Source organism: Dipodomys merriami, unplaced genomic scaffold (genome assembly GCF_024711535.1).
Source record: "Dipodomys merriami isolate MVZ:Mamm:240054 unplaced genomic scaffold, mDipMer1.0.p SCAF_3, whole genome shotgun sequence".
Classification (NCBI taxonomy): domain Eukaryota; kingdom Metazoa; phylum Chordata; class Mammalia; order Rodentia; family Heteromyidae; genus Dipodomys; species Dipodomys merriami.
In genome coordinates this window covers 11,121,655-11,137,506 of record NW_027204492.1, presented here as the reverse complement: position 1 = coordinate 11,137,506, position 15,852 = coordinate 11,121,655, and the positions used below count along the sequence as shown (strand labels likewise).

At 36.8% G+C, this 15,852-nt stretch overlaps 1 protein-coding gene across 6 annotated transcripts in view; it reads right to left on the bottom strand.

The window, feature by feature from the left end:
- The window catches only part of Atp11c (ATPase phospholipid transporting 11C), a 150,328-nt gene that overhangs the window by 65,288 nt on the left and 69,188 nt on the right, over positions 1 to 15,852 (bottom strand). For all 6 annotated transcript variants that reach the window (XM_070039630.1, XM_070039629.1, XM_070039628.1 and 3 more), the window contains 5 exons: positions 15,441 to 15,560; positions 9,391 to 9,480; positions 6,338 to 6,418; positions 4,028 to 4,135; positions 395 to 523 (listed from right to left, as the gene is read on the bottom strand). In XM_070039630.1, the coding sequence (XP_069895731.1) occupies positions 395 to 523; positions 4,028 to 4,135; positions 6,338 to 6,418; positions 9,391 to 9,480; positions 15,441 to 15,560 (528 nt within the window). The remainder of the gene's footprint in view (positions 1 to 394; positions 524 to 4,027; positions 4,136 to 6,337; positions 6,419 to 9,390; positions 9,481 to 15,440; positions 15,561 to 15,852) is intronic.

The following is a 15,852-nucleotide window of genomic DNA, read 5'->3' as shown; positions in this document are numbered from 1 at the left end:
ACAACACCCTATACCCCCAAGATCACTATTTAGTTAAAAGTTAAAAATAATTATATGGGGCTGGGAAGGTAGCTCAGTGGTAGAGCGCTTGCCTTGCATGCATGAGGCCCTGGGTTCGATTCCTCAGCACCACATAAGCAAAAAGAAAAAAACCGGAAGTGGTGCCGTGGCTGAAGTGGTAGAGCGCTAGCCTTGAGCTAAAGAGCTGAGAGACAGCGCCCAGGCCCACAGTTCAGGCCCTACAACCAGACCTCCCCCCCCAAAAAAAAGATAATTATATGATGCCTGCCTCTACATTGATTAGGAAAAACAAGGAAATGAGGGAATATTGGGAAACAGCACTGTATAACTTAACGATCATGAGCTTAAAATATTTAGGCCAGTTTTGGTCTACCTTGCAATTGGATTCCCCATCAAGACTGGCTGTAGTGACATAACAGGTTCCATCAGTGGTACAGGATGATAAAAGAATCAGATCACAGGGAAAGGTTTCATTTGCTTGTACTTCAACTACATCACCAACCTAAAACAAAGAGCACAATTAATATAAATACTTTAAATTCCAAACAAAGAATTCATTACACCCCACACTAAAGTCAAAACAGTAGTAACAGATGTTTTCAGTTTTGGGGTTTTGAGAGTATATTAGCATGTGAAAGTAATGAAAGATTATTCAACATTCAAAACTCTTCCTTGGCATCACAGAATAAGTCCTTATCTTTATCCCTAATAAGCAGTTCTGATGCCCATGTGTTCCCTATATTCCTGGCACCAATGTTTTATAAGCCAATGGCCAGAATCACTACATGAATGAAGGAAGGAAATCTACACGTATTGAGTTTAGGCACTTCATAACCACTTAGAAACCACAATCTCACTTTGCATCATGCATATTTCTACCAACTTTGCCTGCAGTAAGATAACAGCTATGACTGCTGAGTGACAATTTCTTCTTTAAAGTAATTTTTTTAAAAAGTTAATTTAGAGTCATCAGGGGCTAGCAAGTTGGCTCAGTGGTTGAGTGCTTGCCTCCCATCCCATGCATGAGGCCCTGGGTTAAATTCCTCAGCACCACATAAGCAGAAAAAGCTAGAAGTGGCACTGTGGCTCAAATGGTAGAGTGATAGCCTTGAGCTGAAGAGCTGAGGGACAGTGCCCAAGTTCAGGCCCCACAACCCAAAAAAAAAAAAAAACCCTGCAAAAATTTATTCATCAACTTTTCCCCATACTACTTCTGAAGAAAAAAAAACACTTTATATAGGTCAATTTTCCAAAAATTAATTTGTTATCATATGAATGAATGTAACAATGAGAAATAATTTATCATCAAGTATCCAGATCTCAAGAAGAAGAAAAAACTGAAAATAAAGCATGAATAATTTAGTCCAAGGCAGGAAACAAATCATAAGTTAACAGAGTTTGGACTTTTCTGTCACTTAACTATTTAACGTCAGAGTAAGTGTCCTAGATGATTCCAACTATCTCAGAAGATTGATGTATCTATGAAATGATGATACAAAGAAAGCAGTAATCAAAGCTCTTGGCACATATTAACAATCTGATTGAGGCTAACTGTAATTTTATTTTATTTTATTTTATTTTTTGCTTATGTGGTGCTGAGGAATCGAACCCAGGGCTGCATGCATGCAAGGCAAGCGCTCTACCACTGAGCCACCTTCCCAGCCCCTGTAATTTTATTAATATTATGTAACTCTAATCTCAATGTGAATATTTAGACACCTTGGGGAGGAATATTAAGAAATCTCCCAGGCAGGGTCCTTCCCAACATTTTTCATAGCATACTACACAGAGAAAATGATAAATACGATTTTTTGTACAACTACTTCAGGCACAAAACCTTCGCTAGAGATGGGTGCCGATGGTAAAAGCCGACCCACTGGTGGCTCATGCCTGTAATCCTAGCTACTCAGGAGGCTGAGATCTAAGGATCGCGGTTCAAAGCCAGCCCGGGCAGGAGAGACCGTGAGACTCCTATCTCCAATAAACCACCAGAAAACCGGAAGTGGCGCTGTAGCTCAAGTGGTAGAGCGCTCGCCTTGAGCTGAAGAGCTGAAGGACAGCGCCCAGGCCCAGAGTTCAAGCCCCACAACCGACAAAAAAAAAAAAAGAGGATGTCAACATATGGCATACTGACATGGACAAATTGGCTGTGAAATGCTGAACTAATATATGATATGCCAGTCCTCTTTTGCAGTATGATTTGATAAGTAAAGACAAAGATTTAAGACCTATTTAGGAACTATTTTACTTGCCAATTTTAATTGGTAGCCAAGAGCAACAGCATCAACAATTAAACTTTAATTTGCAAATACTATTTCCTTGTTATCTTTCTTCCTCAATTACATAAACTTAATGTTGCTTATGATAAAACCACAATCCATGCTTCATATGCAGAAAAAGTGACATTTTTTTCTCCTTCTAACATCTTAGAAGATGAAATATTCATTAGAGCTCAGAAAATGAGTTATGAGCACTGTTGAGTAAATGACAAAAGAGCACTTCTCCCCCCCTCAACACAAAATATAAAGGTCCTCACATTTACCAAACAGTAAATGGTAAAACAGCAAAAGCCAAATCATTACATTAGGGGATTTCAGATTTACCCAGAAGCAAAAGGGAAAGTAAAGGAGTGAGGTAAAGAACAAGTGTCACAAGATGTGCTCAAAAATTGACATGTTGAAATGAAACCCATTTGTACAACTACACCAAGAAAATTAAAGGAATGAATATTATGACTCAGTCATGACACTGATGGAGCATGTGTGACATGGCAGTGAGTAAATAAGTCCTTACTGTATCTTCTGTTAAACTGTGCTATGAAGCTATAACTGTCCTAAAAAGTAATGTATTAATTTTTTAAAAAATCTCCTGGGAAACAAAATGTCTGATATGGAAATTCTAAAATGTTATTTAACGGGGGGGGGGGGGAGGGTCTTACCTAGTAGAAATAGCAAATAATTTGACTAAAACATGAATTGCCCGATGTACTAAAAATTAGTACCTTGGCCAGGCACTGGTGGCTCACACATGCAATCCCCATTAATCAGAAGGCTGAGATCTCAATACCATGGTTCAAAGCCAGTCCAAACACAAAACTCTGAAACTCATCAAAAAGCCAGAAGTGGCAGTGTGAAGTGATAGAGTACTAGCCACAAGAGGAAAAAGTCATGTGAGTGTATGTGTGGGCCTCCTGAGTTCAAGCCCCAAACTCTTATACATTGCTTGGAGAATGTAAATTATGCAGCCAATGTGGAAAAATGTGGTGGTTCTTTAAAAAGTTAGCCACAGAATTACCATAAGACCTAGTAATTCTCTACCTAGCATATGTATGTTCCCTACCACATTGAAAATAGAAGTTCAAATAAAATGTTCATAGCAGCATCACACATACGGGTCCTAAGTAGAAACAACTCAAATATTCATTAGCTAGCAAGTAAATAAAATGTGAAATATCCATAAAATGGAAAATTACTCAAGCCTCCAAAAGGAATTAACAGATGAATCTTGGAAACATTCTCAGTTAAAAAAAAAAAAAAGCAAGACACAGAAGTCATATAGTATATGGTTCCATTTATGTACATCATAGAGAGGGAAAGCAAGTTAGTGTTACCAGGGCTTGGGTACAGAAAGTAATTTAAGGTGACTCATTTCATTGGTGCAGTGTTTCCTTCTGGGTGCTGAAAATACTCATGCTGATAGGTGTACAACACTGTGAATATACTAAATGACGTTATATTTTATTTGTTTTTGTTTTTTTGTCAGTCATGGGGCCTGAACTCTGGGCCTGAGCACTGTCCCTCAGCTCTTCAGCTCAAGGCTAGTGCCCTACCACTTGAGCCAAAGCCCCACTTCCAGCTTTTTCTGCTTATGTGGTGCTGAGGAATCGAACCCAGAGCCTCATGCATGCAAGGCAAGCACTCTACCACTGAGCCACCTTCCCAGCCCCAACATGTTATATTTTAAATTGTACATTTCTACCACAATTAAAAAAGAGTAAAGACAGTACCTTAATCTTTTCACTTTCTTTTCTCACTCGCTTTGCATTTTCAATAATGTAAACAGTGCTTTTGTTGACTTCATTGTCAGCTCTGTGTCGAAGCCAATCTTCATATCCCTATAATTATTTTAAAAATCACTGTATTATCAAGCTCAGATAATGAAATAAAGCTGTTAAAAAAACTTCTATAACCCTATATAGCAAATCTTTATAATATTATCTTTTAAGAGTAAATTCAGGCAACTGTTTCAAAATATTCTACAAGTAATGACCTATATTGTTTTAAAAGACTCCTCAATTAAATATTAATAAAACACAGGCATTAGTCTAAATATTTATTCTTCATCTGTGAAACACTATGATTTATTTTTCTAATTCTCCACTTTTCTAAGTTACTATTAATGCTCACTGCTTTATTCAATTTGTAAAAGAATTGTACTGAGCTTTTATTTTCCCATAAAACTAATCACTGAAATTTATTGTTCTGTATGTTTATAGATTGTTGGCCTGATCATTTCTAAGGAAATATTTCTCTTTATGTATAGAAAATAGAAAAAAAGTAGGATTTTTTGGTGAAGAATTTATAAAACATTGTACAGATAAACAGCTAATCTCCACTGACCTGGTGGTTAAAAAAAAATAAGATAAACTGGTGATTAAAAGTTGGGTGCTCGTAGCTCATGGCTGTAATTCTGGCTAGTCAGGAGGCCAGGATCTGAGGATGGTGGTTCAAAGCCATCCAGGGCAGGAAGCCCGTAAGAATTTTTTTTTTTGGCCAGTCCTGGGGCTTGAACACAGGGGGTTAAGCACTGTCCCTAAGCCTTTTTGTGCTCAAGGTATTAGCACTCTATCACTTGAACCATAGATCCACTTCCAGCTTTTTCTGAGTAGTTTATTAGAGATAAGAGTCTCATGGACTTTTATGCCTGGCTGGCTTTGAACCACAAACCTCAGATCTCAACTTCCTGACCAGCTAGGATTATAGGCATGAGCCACTGGCACCCAGGCTCATGCGCCTTTTATCTACCATTAACTACCAAAAGGCAAGAAGTAGAGCAGTGGTTCAATTGGTAGAGAACTAACCTTGACCAGGAAAGCTTATTAATAGTGCATAGTCCCCAGAGTTCAAGCCCCAGGACAGGTGCAATGAGGGGAGGAAGGTATACATTTGTTTAAGCATGAACTCCTCTTCTTTATTTGTACCCATTTGCTTTCTTTATTTTGTTATAAAAAGGTCTATGCCTTTTAAAATGCAATAGTCTAAGAAAATTTCTTGATCACTAGCTACCCCCAGTGCTATATCCATTCCTATTTTGATGCTCCTCATGACAATGCTTCATAGGTTACATTCTGTGAAGGTGGCTAAGAAGGGCCAAATATTAACTACTATTGGGGGAAGAATGAATCCGTAAAAGCCTTTGTAAACTGTGCATGCTATTCTTGGAACTGGTAATTTTATGATATTAAAGAAAATAAACCCTACAGCCTCAGGGAAAGAACATTCCAAAAGTCTTTATTTAGCAACAGAACACTTGATAAAATATTCTTACAGTTCCTGGTAGGCAAGATAGAAGACCAGATAACCCCAAGCAGAAAGGTAACCTTATTTCCAAAAGTGTTCACTCAAGCCTGTATTCAGCAAGCTACCATGGGGTACTTTGAAAAGGCCCTTTGATAATAAAAGAATATCTAAAAGTCTGTTCAAAAATAATCAGATCTAGGGACTGTCTCAATATGTGATAAATATGTTACCCCACCCTGTGGCCCCTCCAGTTTCCTGTTTACATTTTCGGTTTCATCTGGAAGTTTACAAAGGTACTGGCTTACAAAATGTTCAAAATACTTCAAAGACATCCGTCTCAGTCTGCAGCAGTTCAGATCTGGTAAGAAATAGTAATAAAAGTCCCTTTGCCCACCACCTCCTTCAGTAGCATTAGGAAAGATAATTAAAATATCTGTGGTCCTGATTCTGTGCTATAGGCAAGCACAAGAAAAAAAATCTACTGGAATGAGAAATTTTTAGTTAGACCTAACACACTGGAATAATTAGTGCACAATAAAAATCTACTTCCCATTTCCCATCTGAGCTGCACCTCCTACCTACTCTTTATGTCCCACACAGAAACACAGAGGAGGAAAAAATAAAATAAAGATGTGCCTTACTATCATTTTAATAGATTTGCAATGGGAACCACATTTAAAACTAAACCCACCAAGGATATTACCCACAGTAGACAAATATGAAAAACAGCCTTAGTCAACACAATTCAAAACCAGCTTGTATTAGAATGAAGATGTAAGTACAAGTAAGAAATTTACCTGCTTGATGGCTGTAACAGTTATAACAAAGAAAAGTGGAAGGCCACTGGTAACTGGGCTTGTTGGTGTATCTACAGTGACCTAGGAAAAGAAATTAAATTGAAAGCAACATAAAAATTAGCCACTAATTTAAATGAATCACATGTTGTAAATATTTCAGACACAAATACAGACAAAACACATTCTAGTAGCAAGGTGAATGTTAATTTTCATTAAAACAAAAGCAATCCACACAGTAGTTAGTTAAAGAAAATTCAGGCTTAGTTTTCATCCCAAGTTGGATAAAATACTTTACTTAAACGGGTTTATTGAAATACACCTATGTCAGCCCTTGCACTATTGTCGTCTAGTTTCTAGGGATCTGCCTTTGAACAAAATGGAGAAAAGCTCCTGCCTTCATGTAGCTGGAAGCTTACAGGGACAATAACATCAAAAAAAGTTTGCAGCTTGCATTGATTAACCCCAAGGTGGAGATTAGGAAGACTTTAGCTCAAGGGAGACCCAGGCAACGACTCATCTCAAACAATGAAGCTGGGCATGTTGGTGTGTATCTGTCACCCAGCTACTGGCAAGGTAGTAATAGTCTGGCCCTGTGCAAAGAGGGAAAGCCTACTTGAAAAATAATAAAAGAGAAAGGAGCTGGAAATAAAGTTCAAGTGTTAGTGTGCCTGCCAAGCAAGAGCAAAACCATAAGTTCAAAATTATAGTATTGCCCCAAATAATAATAACAGCAACAACTAGGCATCTACAGGTAAATAGATTAAAGGGGGCTTTTCTAGGTCCAGAGAACAGTCTCCATGGTAGGAGGGAGAACAGACTATGTAAGGAAATAAAGAAAGCCTGTGCAAGAGGGAGTGTTTGGAACTGGAGATGGAGGCAGGTGCCAGACTGTGCAGGGTCCTGTAGGCCAGAGAAAGCTGTTTATCCTTTAAAATAATGGGAAGTCCTTGGGAAGGTTTTATGTAGGAAGAGACCATAGGAATGGAATTGCATCTTGAAAAAAGCATTCTCAAAGCTTTGTGAAAGATGAAGTTGGAGGGAATAAGACTAGTGGCAGGTAGTCCATTTGGGAGGCTATTGCTATAATCCAGGTGAAAGATAATGATTTGTGCCAAAGAAGGGCCAAAGTTATTTAAGAGGTAAAAATGGAAGAACTGGTAAGTAATTAGATGTAAGTATTTATTAAAGATGTCTTGCAGATGTCTGGTTAACATGCCTGGGTGGGTCTTGTCATTCACTGAAATAGGAAATACAGAAAGAAAAGAAGATTCAAGGGAGAGGGATGGTAACTTTCAGTCTGCCTTCACAACTCACTGATTCTCAACTCCAACCTCCAGCCAGGCCTGCCCCTGCCACACAGAAGTATACACATGAAACAGTTGACACCTTGCCTTTGTACAACCTCTTCCCTATCACTAAGATGCTGTGCAGGTAATTCTGCACCAGGTAAACCTCTTTTGATCCTTGAAGGCTCAGTTGAGGTATCACTTAATTTCTGAAACTTTCTTAAGCTCTTGGGGTAGAAAATAAATCTGAACTTCTACTTTATATACTCAATATTATTTGTTCATGCTGCTTGAATGCCTTTTAATACAGTACATGACTACATATTTCTTCACATCAATAACAAATTCCTTAAGGGTAGAAAAAAGTCATTATCTTCATTGTACCAGCCACTATTTTTGTTATCTGGACCATGGAAAGGCACACAGTAGGTGCTTGGTATATACTTAACTGAATTGAACAGATATGCACTACTGTCCACCAAGCAGAATGACTCTTGTAAGCAGAATCTACCTCATGGTTTGTCTCTTAAAACATTTTTTTTGTCAGTTGTGGGTCTTGAAATCTGGGCCCAGGTGCTGTCCCTCAACTCTTCAGCTTAAGGCTAGTGCTCTACCACTTGAGCCACTGCACCACTTCTGGTTTTCTGGTGGTTAATTGGAGATTAGAATCTCACAGACTTTTTTGCCTGGGCTGACTCTGAACTATGATACTCAAATCTCAGCCTTCAGTGTAGCTAGGATTACAGGTGTGAGCCACAGGCATCTGGCATAAGACATCTTTTTAAGTGCTTTAACTAAAACTGAATTCAGTACTGAAACTGGGTCCTTTCCTATATGATATCCCATAATTGGTTTTAAGTATTAGGCTTAAATTCAATTATAGTTCTACTAAAGGTGGATAAACAGAAGCACTTAATACGACAAAGCATCTAGACAATTTTATTGAGATTTTTCTGAAAAATCTATTAAGAACACAATTACTTTTAATATAGAAAATTTTTAGGGAGAAATTATGGTAAGGGAAAGATTTTAATAGCATATAGACCTAAAGATGAAAGACACAGTTTAACATGTCTAAAATTAAAACAAAACAGTAGAAGAAATGAGAAGCAGATTTATCTACTAGACTTTCCCTCTTCATGGGAATAAGTGAATGTGGCAGAGCCAAACTGATAATCAACATGATGTGATGTCTTCAGTCAGGCTGAAACTGGTATCAAACAAAGTAAACTATTAAACTATTTTCAATTTAGAAAATTTAATGGTACATATCGTTCTAAGATGAACAAAATAATAAAATCCATAAAAAATTTAAAGAAAGTAATGAAATAAAATCTCCACAAGTTTCCTAATAAAACACAACCTTATAGCCTGATACCCGTGACTCAAGCCTATAATAATCCTTGCTACTCTGGAGGCTGATAACTGAAAATCATGGTTTGAAGTCAACAAGGATAGACATACAAAGAGCAAAAAGTTGGAGCTTGAAGTGAGGCTCTAGTGGCAGAAAACCAACAAAGCCAAGCAGGAGCACAAACTCCAGTACCTCCCACCACACACAGAGAGATTTTTTTTTAAAAACCTCCCAAACCCCATGGCTTTATAAACCTATAATGTCATACAAAATTTAAAAGTTACTTTGTACTGTATAAAGTCATATTAAGCCCTAGAATTTATCTGTTTTTAATCATAGGGCTATTTTTAATGTTGGAAATTGTTTGATGTAATTTTCTCAGAGTCGAATTTGGGTATTTATGGAACTCTTACCTGTACAAGAAAAATTATGAGAAAGTAAAAATTGGCAATTCTTCTAAACTGCTCAAACAGATTCTTTGGGAGGAAATTCCAAAGTGTATACTATAAAGAAGAAAGGAAAAAATATTAATACAAAGAAAAGTCCTAACTCATTACTCATATGGTCCAGACTATCATATAAAGTAATACTTAATATAACATAAATATAAACATAATGTTTAATGTACTTAACATATATTAGATACAATACTTTGAAACTCCAAACACACATATGCCTGTTTATATTCAGAGGCATAGAATAACTTTTTGAAAAATGAAGCTTCACTGAGCACTAATCTCTATGAAGTTTCATAATTTTTATTTCTCTAATCCAATCTAAAAGATTCCTTATTATGTTCTCATATCGTCCAATACATACTACCTTAGTATATAACTGTTCTTATTACTGTGAATTGTTAATATGTGTTTTCATTAAGCTTTTGCCTCAATATTCAATGACTTAGATAGAGGCAAACTGCTCTTATGTATTGGTTATGTCCTTTCCCTCAACACTTACCAAAGGGCCTTGTACAAATTAAGACAATGAAGTATTTGGATGAATAAATGAACAAATTAGTTCCCTGAGTCAGGTAACCTCCAGAGTCCTAATCATTGCTAGAGATAAAACCATCTTCATGATAGCTGAGAATGTGTACACAGCTGAGAAGGTGTCATAAAGGTCTTTTACTTCAATCAACAAAAACCACACTGGACTCTGGTAAAGGTTTCTACGTCATATTGCACATGGTCAGAAGAGAGAATTCTTTGTCAAACTACTGAACCAAAGTCTCTGTCCATAATAAGTCAAAGGGCCAGTGAATGACAGGCTTATGGGAATTTACGGCTTATATGGGCTCAAAGTTCAGATCATCTCAGGAGAATAAAGACAAATAGAGGTAAAGCAGCAGCTACATTACAAACACTAGCTACCTCAAGATTTTTCCCTAGGGTCCATGGAAGTGTCTTAGGGAGTTCCTATTCAAAAGCAAGTGCCAAATTGAACAGGAATATTCATTATCTGGGCAAAAGGGAGTCCATACTTCCCATGAAATTTCCAATGCAGCTTATGATAAATAAAACCCATTCAAAACCACTGATATAGTAACTTTAAAGTTGTCTTGGTCCAGACTAGCACTTAACTCTCGCAATTACTTGGAACCAATTTTCCAAAAGATTAAGCTAAATTTTAACAACAGTTAAACCTTGGGAGTGCTGCCCTCTGTTCTCAAAATAAAATTCTTACTAAACAAGTATTAAGGAAAGAGTTTGAAGGATGGTAATAACATATAAAGAGGGAACACATTTTTTTGTTTCTCAATCCTGTTAAGTCGATCATAATGGTTGTTGTTTTTGACCAATAAGGTTGTACTAATACTGGGCTCAAGAGAAACCTTTTTAGAGAATCTTCTCATTAAAAGTGAGATTGAAATGGGCCTTTGGTGGCTCATGCCTGTAAACCTAGCTACTAAGGAGGTGGAGATCTGAGGTTTGCAGTTTGAAGGGCAACAAAGACTGCAACAATTATCTCCAGTTAACTCCCAAAAAAGCCAGAAATGGGAGCTGTGGCTCAAGTGGCAGAGCACATGTCTTCAAAATTAATTAGGTGGGACTTGCTTATTCTTACCCAACAGAAACAAGCCTTCAAGATGAGGTCCAGAAATGCTTAAGGAAAAAACTAGAAGAAATAGAACTTTATGGAAACTAAAGATCCCAAACATTTTAGCAGGTGCAATCACTGCTTCTTTTGCTAAAGATAGAATTTCCAAGTTTTATACAAAAATATGGTGATTGCCAAAGGTCCCTGCAGAGTACATTCAACTAGTAAGTGAACAGAGGACATTTTTATTCTAAAGAAATTATTTGTGCTCCTAGGGAAAAAAAGAGAAAATTAGTTTTAGGAGTAAATAAAATTTAAACTAGGTCAAAGTGTTTGTCTTCACTGTTCCCTGCATTACTAACATTCATTTCCAGGGTTGCACTGACATTTATGACGGAATTGGTAAATAAAGCACCCAAATTCAGTGTTATTTTTATCATTGAAGGATAAAGAAAATCAGCACTTGCTACAAAGTTGGAAAGTAGCTAACATGTTTTATACATTATACATTTCTTCAGTTAACACACTGATACAAATATATGCTATCAAAAGATAAAACAAGAAGAAAAATTCCACATATGGATTTATGAGTCTCTCCAGAGTTCAACTGTAGGCCTCTTTCTAAGAAAAAGCACTTCAAGCATTCAAAACACATCAGGGTGGGGAAGTTAGTTCAGTGGTAAAGAGCACTTGTTAGCACAGGTAAGAAATGGAGATCTGAAGATCAAGATTCCTGACACAGGCAGGAGATTCTTATCCCCAATTAACCCAGGAAAACTGTAGGTCAAGTGGTAGAGGGCTAGCCTTTAGTAACAAAACTAAGAGGCAACACCCAGGCTCTGCTCCCAGCAAAAAACAAAACAAAAGCAAACATGTGAGCCTAAGGAAATACTTATATTAGTGCAATACTGCAATAATAATCACAGAAGATACTAGGTGGTGGTGGCTCACACCTGTAATCCTAGCTAACTCAGGTGACTGAGATCTGAAGAGGTTCCAAACCAGCCTGGGCAAGAAAGTACCTCAGACTCTTATCAGCAATAGCCTTGAGAAGAAAAAAAAAACTGCCGAGGGGTAGCACCTAGGTACTCAGTTCAAGTCCCAGGACTGGCACATACCCAAAAATAATTAAAGAAACACAATAGTTATAATTTATTGAGATAGCAAGCACAATGCTAAATGCTTTATGTGGATTTCATTTCATTCTCACTATAATCCCATGGAGGAGAAACTATTAATACCCTTTATTTCATACATAAGAAAATTTCAATGAAAGTTAAATAACTTTAATTTCTAATCTAGATCTTCTGTCTCAAGGGATGAAGCTCTTCACCATTACAATGTACATGATCATAATAATTATTCATTTATACTAAGAATACAATGCTAAGGTTCTGTTCTTTTTCTGAAATTACTATATTGCCAGTTCCTTTTTCAGTTCAACAGCTTTTGTAAAAAAAAAAAAAAAAAGGCAGATTAGTTAATCAGTAGTTAATTAGAAAAACTTTAAGTATGTAATATTCAGAGGAAAAAAAGGTGTCAGGCTAACAGTGTAGAAATGTTCACTTCTTTATCCAGGTTTCACATTTCTGGAAACAAAATTTTAGTTGCTCCACAGGTTCTTATTTTTTAAATACTCTATTTCACTATTATTACTATTTTACTACTGGCAAAAGTGAATCTACATAAAATCTGGAAAAATTCAATTAAACACAAAATACTGAGAATTAAGCCAGGTGCTGGTAGTTCACGTCTGTATTCCTAGCTATTCAGGAGGCTGAGATCTGAGCCTGCTCAGGAAAATCCGTGAAATTCATCTCCAATTAACCAGCAAAAAAACTGAAAGTGGAGCTGTGGCTCAAATAGAAGAGCACTAACCTTGAGTGAAAAAGCTCAGGCAGTCCCTGAGTTCAAGTTTGTACCAGAAACAACCAAAAAGAAAAGATTGAGAATTAAAGCAAATCAGATTGTCTTAAAATGTGAAACATACAGTATTAAATTAACAAATTAACTATCTTAACAATAGTCACACTGTTAGTGTGTCAGTTGGTCACTTGACCAACTTCCATACAAAACACTGTATAAACAGTAATTCCTTAGAAAATGGTTTATATTTCACTTCAGTGCAAAAGGAAAGAAAAAAGAAAGGAATTCAAAAAACACAATGCCAACAGAACTCTACCTTCAAAGCCACCAGGCCTTATTAAGTATTTCTGTTCTTGGCTTTATTACTAACTACTTTGTGACTATGCCAGGAACATTGTTTCCTAGGGCTTAGTTTCCCCATCTGTAAGTCAATGAGTGGAACAAGATAACCTCTTAAAACCTTATGCTCTATAAATCTATAATTCAGAATCTAAGGTCTACTTTTGATTTTTTAGTCAGATATACTATAGGGTAAGTCATAATTTCCAGTGAACAGACTACTATTTTGGGCACAAGTATAGAAAACTCAGGCTGAGGATAAAACTTTTAGCATATATTATATGATTTAAAAGGAAACAGACTCTTTACACAAATATACCATAAGTGTTCTACAGGTCTACAGATCTAATCATTAGGCTACTTAATTTTCACTTTTCCTCTTTATTTCTTTTTTACCTCTTATTTCTATTTTCTGGAATTCATTTCAATAAATATTATTTTATATGGTGATAGGGACATAGGCATTACACCTTTGTCTTCCTCCCCTAAGAGTATCCTTCTTTGGTTTCACTGTGTGTGAATGCTTAGAGTCATGTATGACTTATTATATCCATAGGTATTTTAGATCTAGCTTAGGTAAGAGAGAAAACATGTGCCATTTGTGTCTCTGAGATTGGCTTACCTCATTTAACATGATTTGTTCTAGGTTCATCCATTTCTCTGCAAATGACATAATTATATAATTCTTTCTAGTGGCTGTGTAAAATTCCATTGTGACAGGTACCACATTTTTTGGATCCACTCATCTATTGAAGGGCATCTGGCTGTTTTCATAATTTGGCTATTGTGAAGGACAGCAAATAACACGGATATCCAAGCATTTTTATGGTATTCTGGCTTGCGATGTTCTGGGTAGATGCTTAGGAGTGGTATGGCTGGGTCATAGGAAAGATCCATTGTTTAGGGTTTTTTCTTTTTCTTTCTTTCTTCTTTTTTTTGGGGGGCGGGGGGAGGCCAGTCAGGTCCTGTCAGGTCCTGGGTGCTGTCTCTGATATTCTTTTGCTCAAGGCTAGCACTTTACCACTTGAGAGTCAGCTCTACTTCTGGCTTTTTTGGTAATTTATTGAAGAGTATCACAGACTTTCTTGCTTAGCCAAACTCTGAACAGCAATTCTCAGATCTCAGCCTTCTGAGTAGCCAGGATTACAGGTGTGAGCCACTGGCGCCTGGCTTTATATGTATTTAATGTATGTATACATGTTGGGGATTGAACTTGCACATACTAGGCAAGTTTATATTTTTAAAGAAAGGGCATAAATTATTTAATTTTGTGTTTCGTATCTTAAGCGATGACAAATGTTCACTGAACTAACATTTTTTAAAAGCTCTCCTTTGTTAGGCTATATGAAGAAGGGGATATTGTCAAAATCTGTTCCATGAGCCAGCAATCTAGCACTGCGTAGGTGCTAGATACTGCTGGTTAGCCAGCAGTAAAGACTAGCAAATTAATACTTGCAAAATGAATACTGGGTACTATGAGTTATGAGATGTTTTCATATATGGAATATTAGCCATTTCACAAATTAGAATGATTAATTTGGCCAATTAGACATGGCTAGTAAACAGTTGGGCCAGGATTTTAATGCAGGTATTCCAACTTCCAGGCCACTGCTCTTAACACACTACCCAGAAAGAAGATCAATAGGACATAAGTCAAACATTGGACTGAGTAGAACAGATCCTTTCAGGGCTCAGGAATTCAAGTCTGAGGCAATGAAAGCGAGGGAAAGGATACAAGTGATAGTCTTACCAGGATAACACATTCCAAAAGAATGCAAATTAGGCATTCAAGAGCAACTCAGTAAGCTTTGCACAGCAATTACACACATGGTCATACTATATCTCTCTCTTTATCTCTCTCCCTCCCTCCCCCCCATCCCCTTTTTCTCCCCCCTCCCTCTCCCTGCCCTCCTTGTTCTTCTCTCCTTCCCTGCCAAAACCACCACTTAGCTTTTAAGGTTTAAATAATATACATAATCAAAAGGCAGTATGCATCATAATGGAAGACAAGTGAATGTGTTTTAGCTGTTACAGGACAAAATGATGTGTGTTTTTTTTTAAGTAAAGTATCTCTCAGGGGAATAATTACCAGTTAGTATATGATTTGCAGGCATGCATAACCATGTATGCACATACAAATGTACCAGCTTCCTCATAAGCATACATCCAGAATAGCTGACTCACTATATGAACATCTATTGAGTTAACAAAAAAAACTTACCTTTGATGATACTATTCTATTATCACAAAATCTCTGTGCAATGTACGTTTCTGTGTCAGAAACTGGATGATTGCCAACAAACACTGTGCGCGTACCAACTCGTTGCTCTTCTCCAGCACACTGACCAAGAGAAAAAAGGGAAAACTCAGCTTTTCATCACACTTCTCTATGTTTTTCTCAAGCTTACAAACCTTGTTTGAGCACGTTTGTCTATAACCTGGAAAAACAAAGTAGCAAAAAGGAAGAAAACCTTGTTATGGAAATTGAAAATCCTCTTAGTTGCTGACTTAGTAAAAATTAGGAAAACCCTTGCTTGAACCAATTGTTCTAAGGCCAATAGTGAAAATTCTAAAATGATTACAGAAAGAATGTAAAGAAAGCCAGAGGAAAAATCACTCTAAAATATGCTACC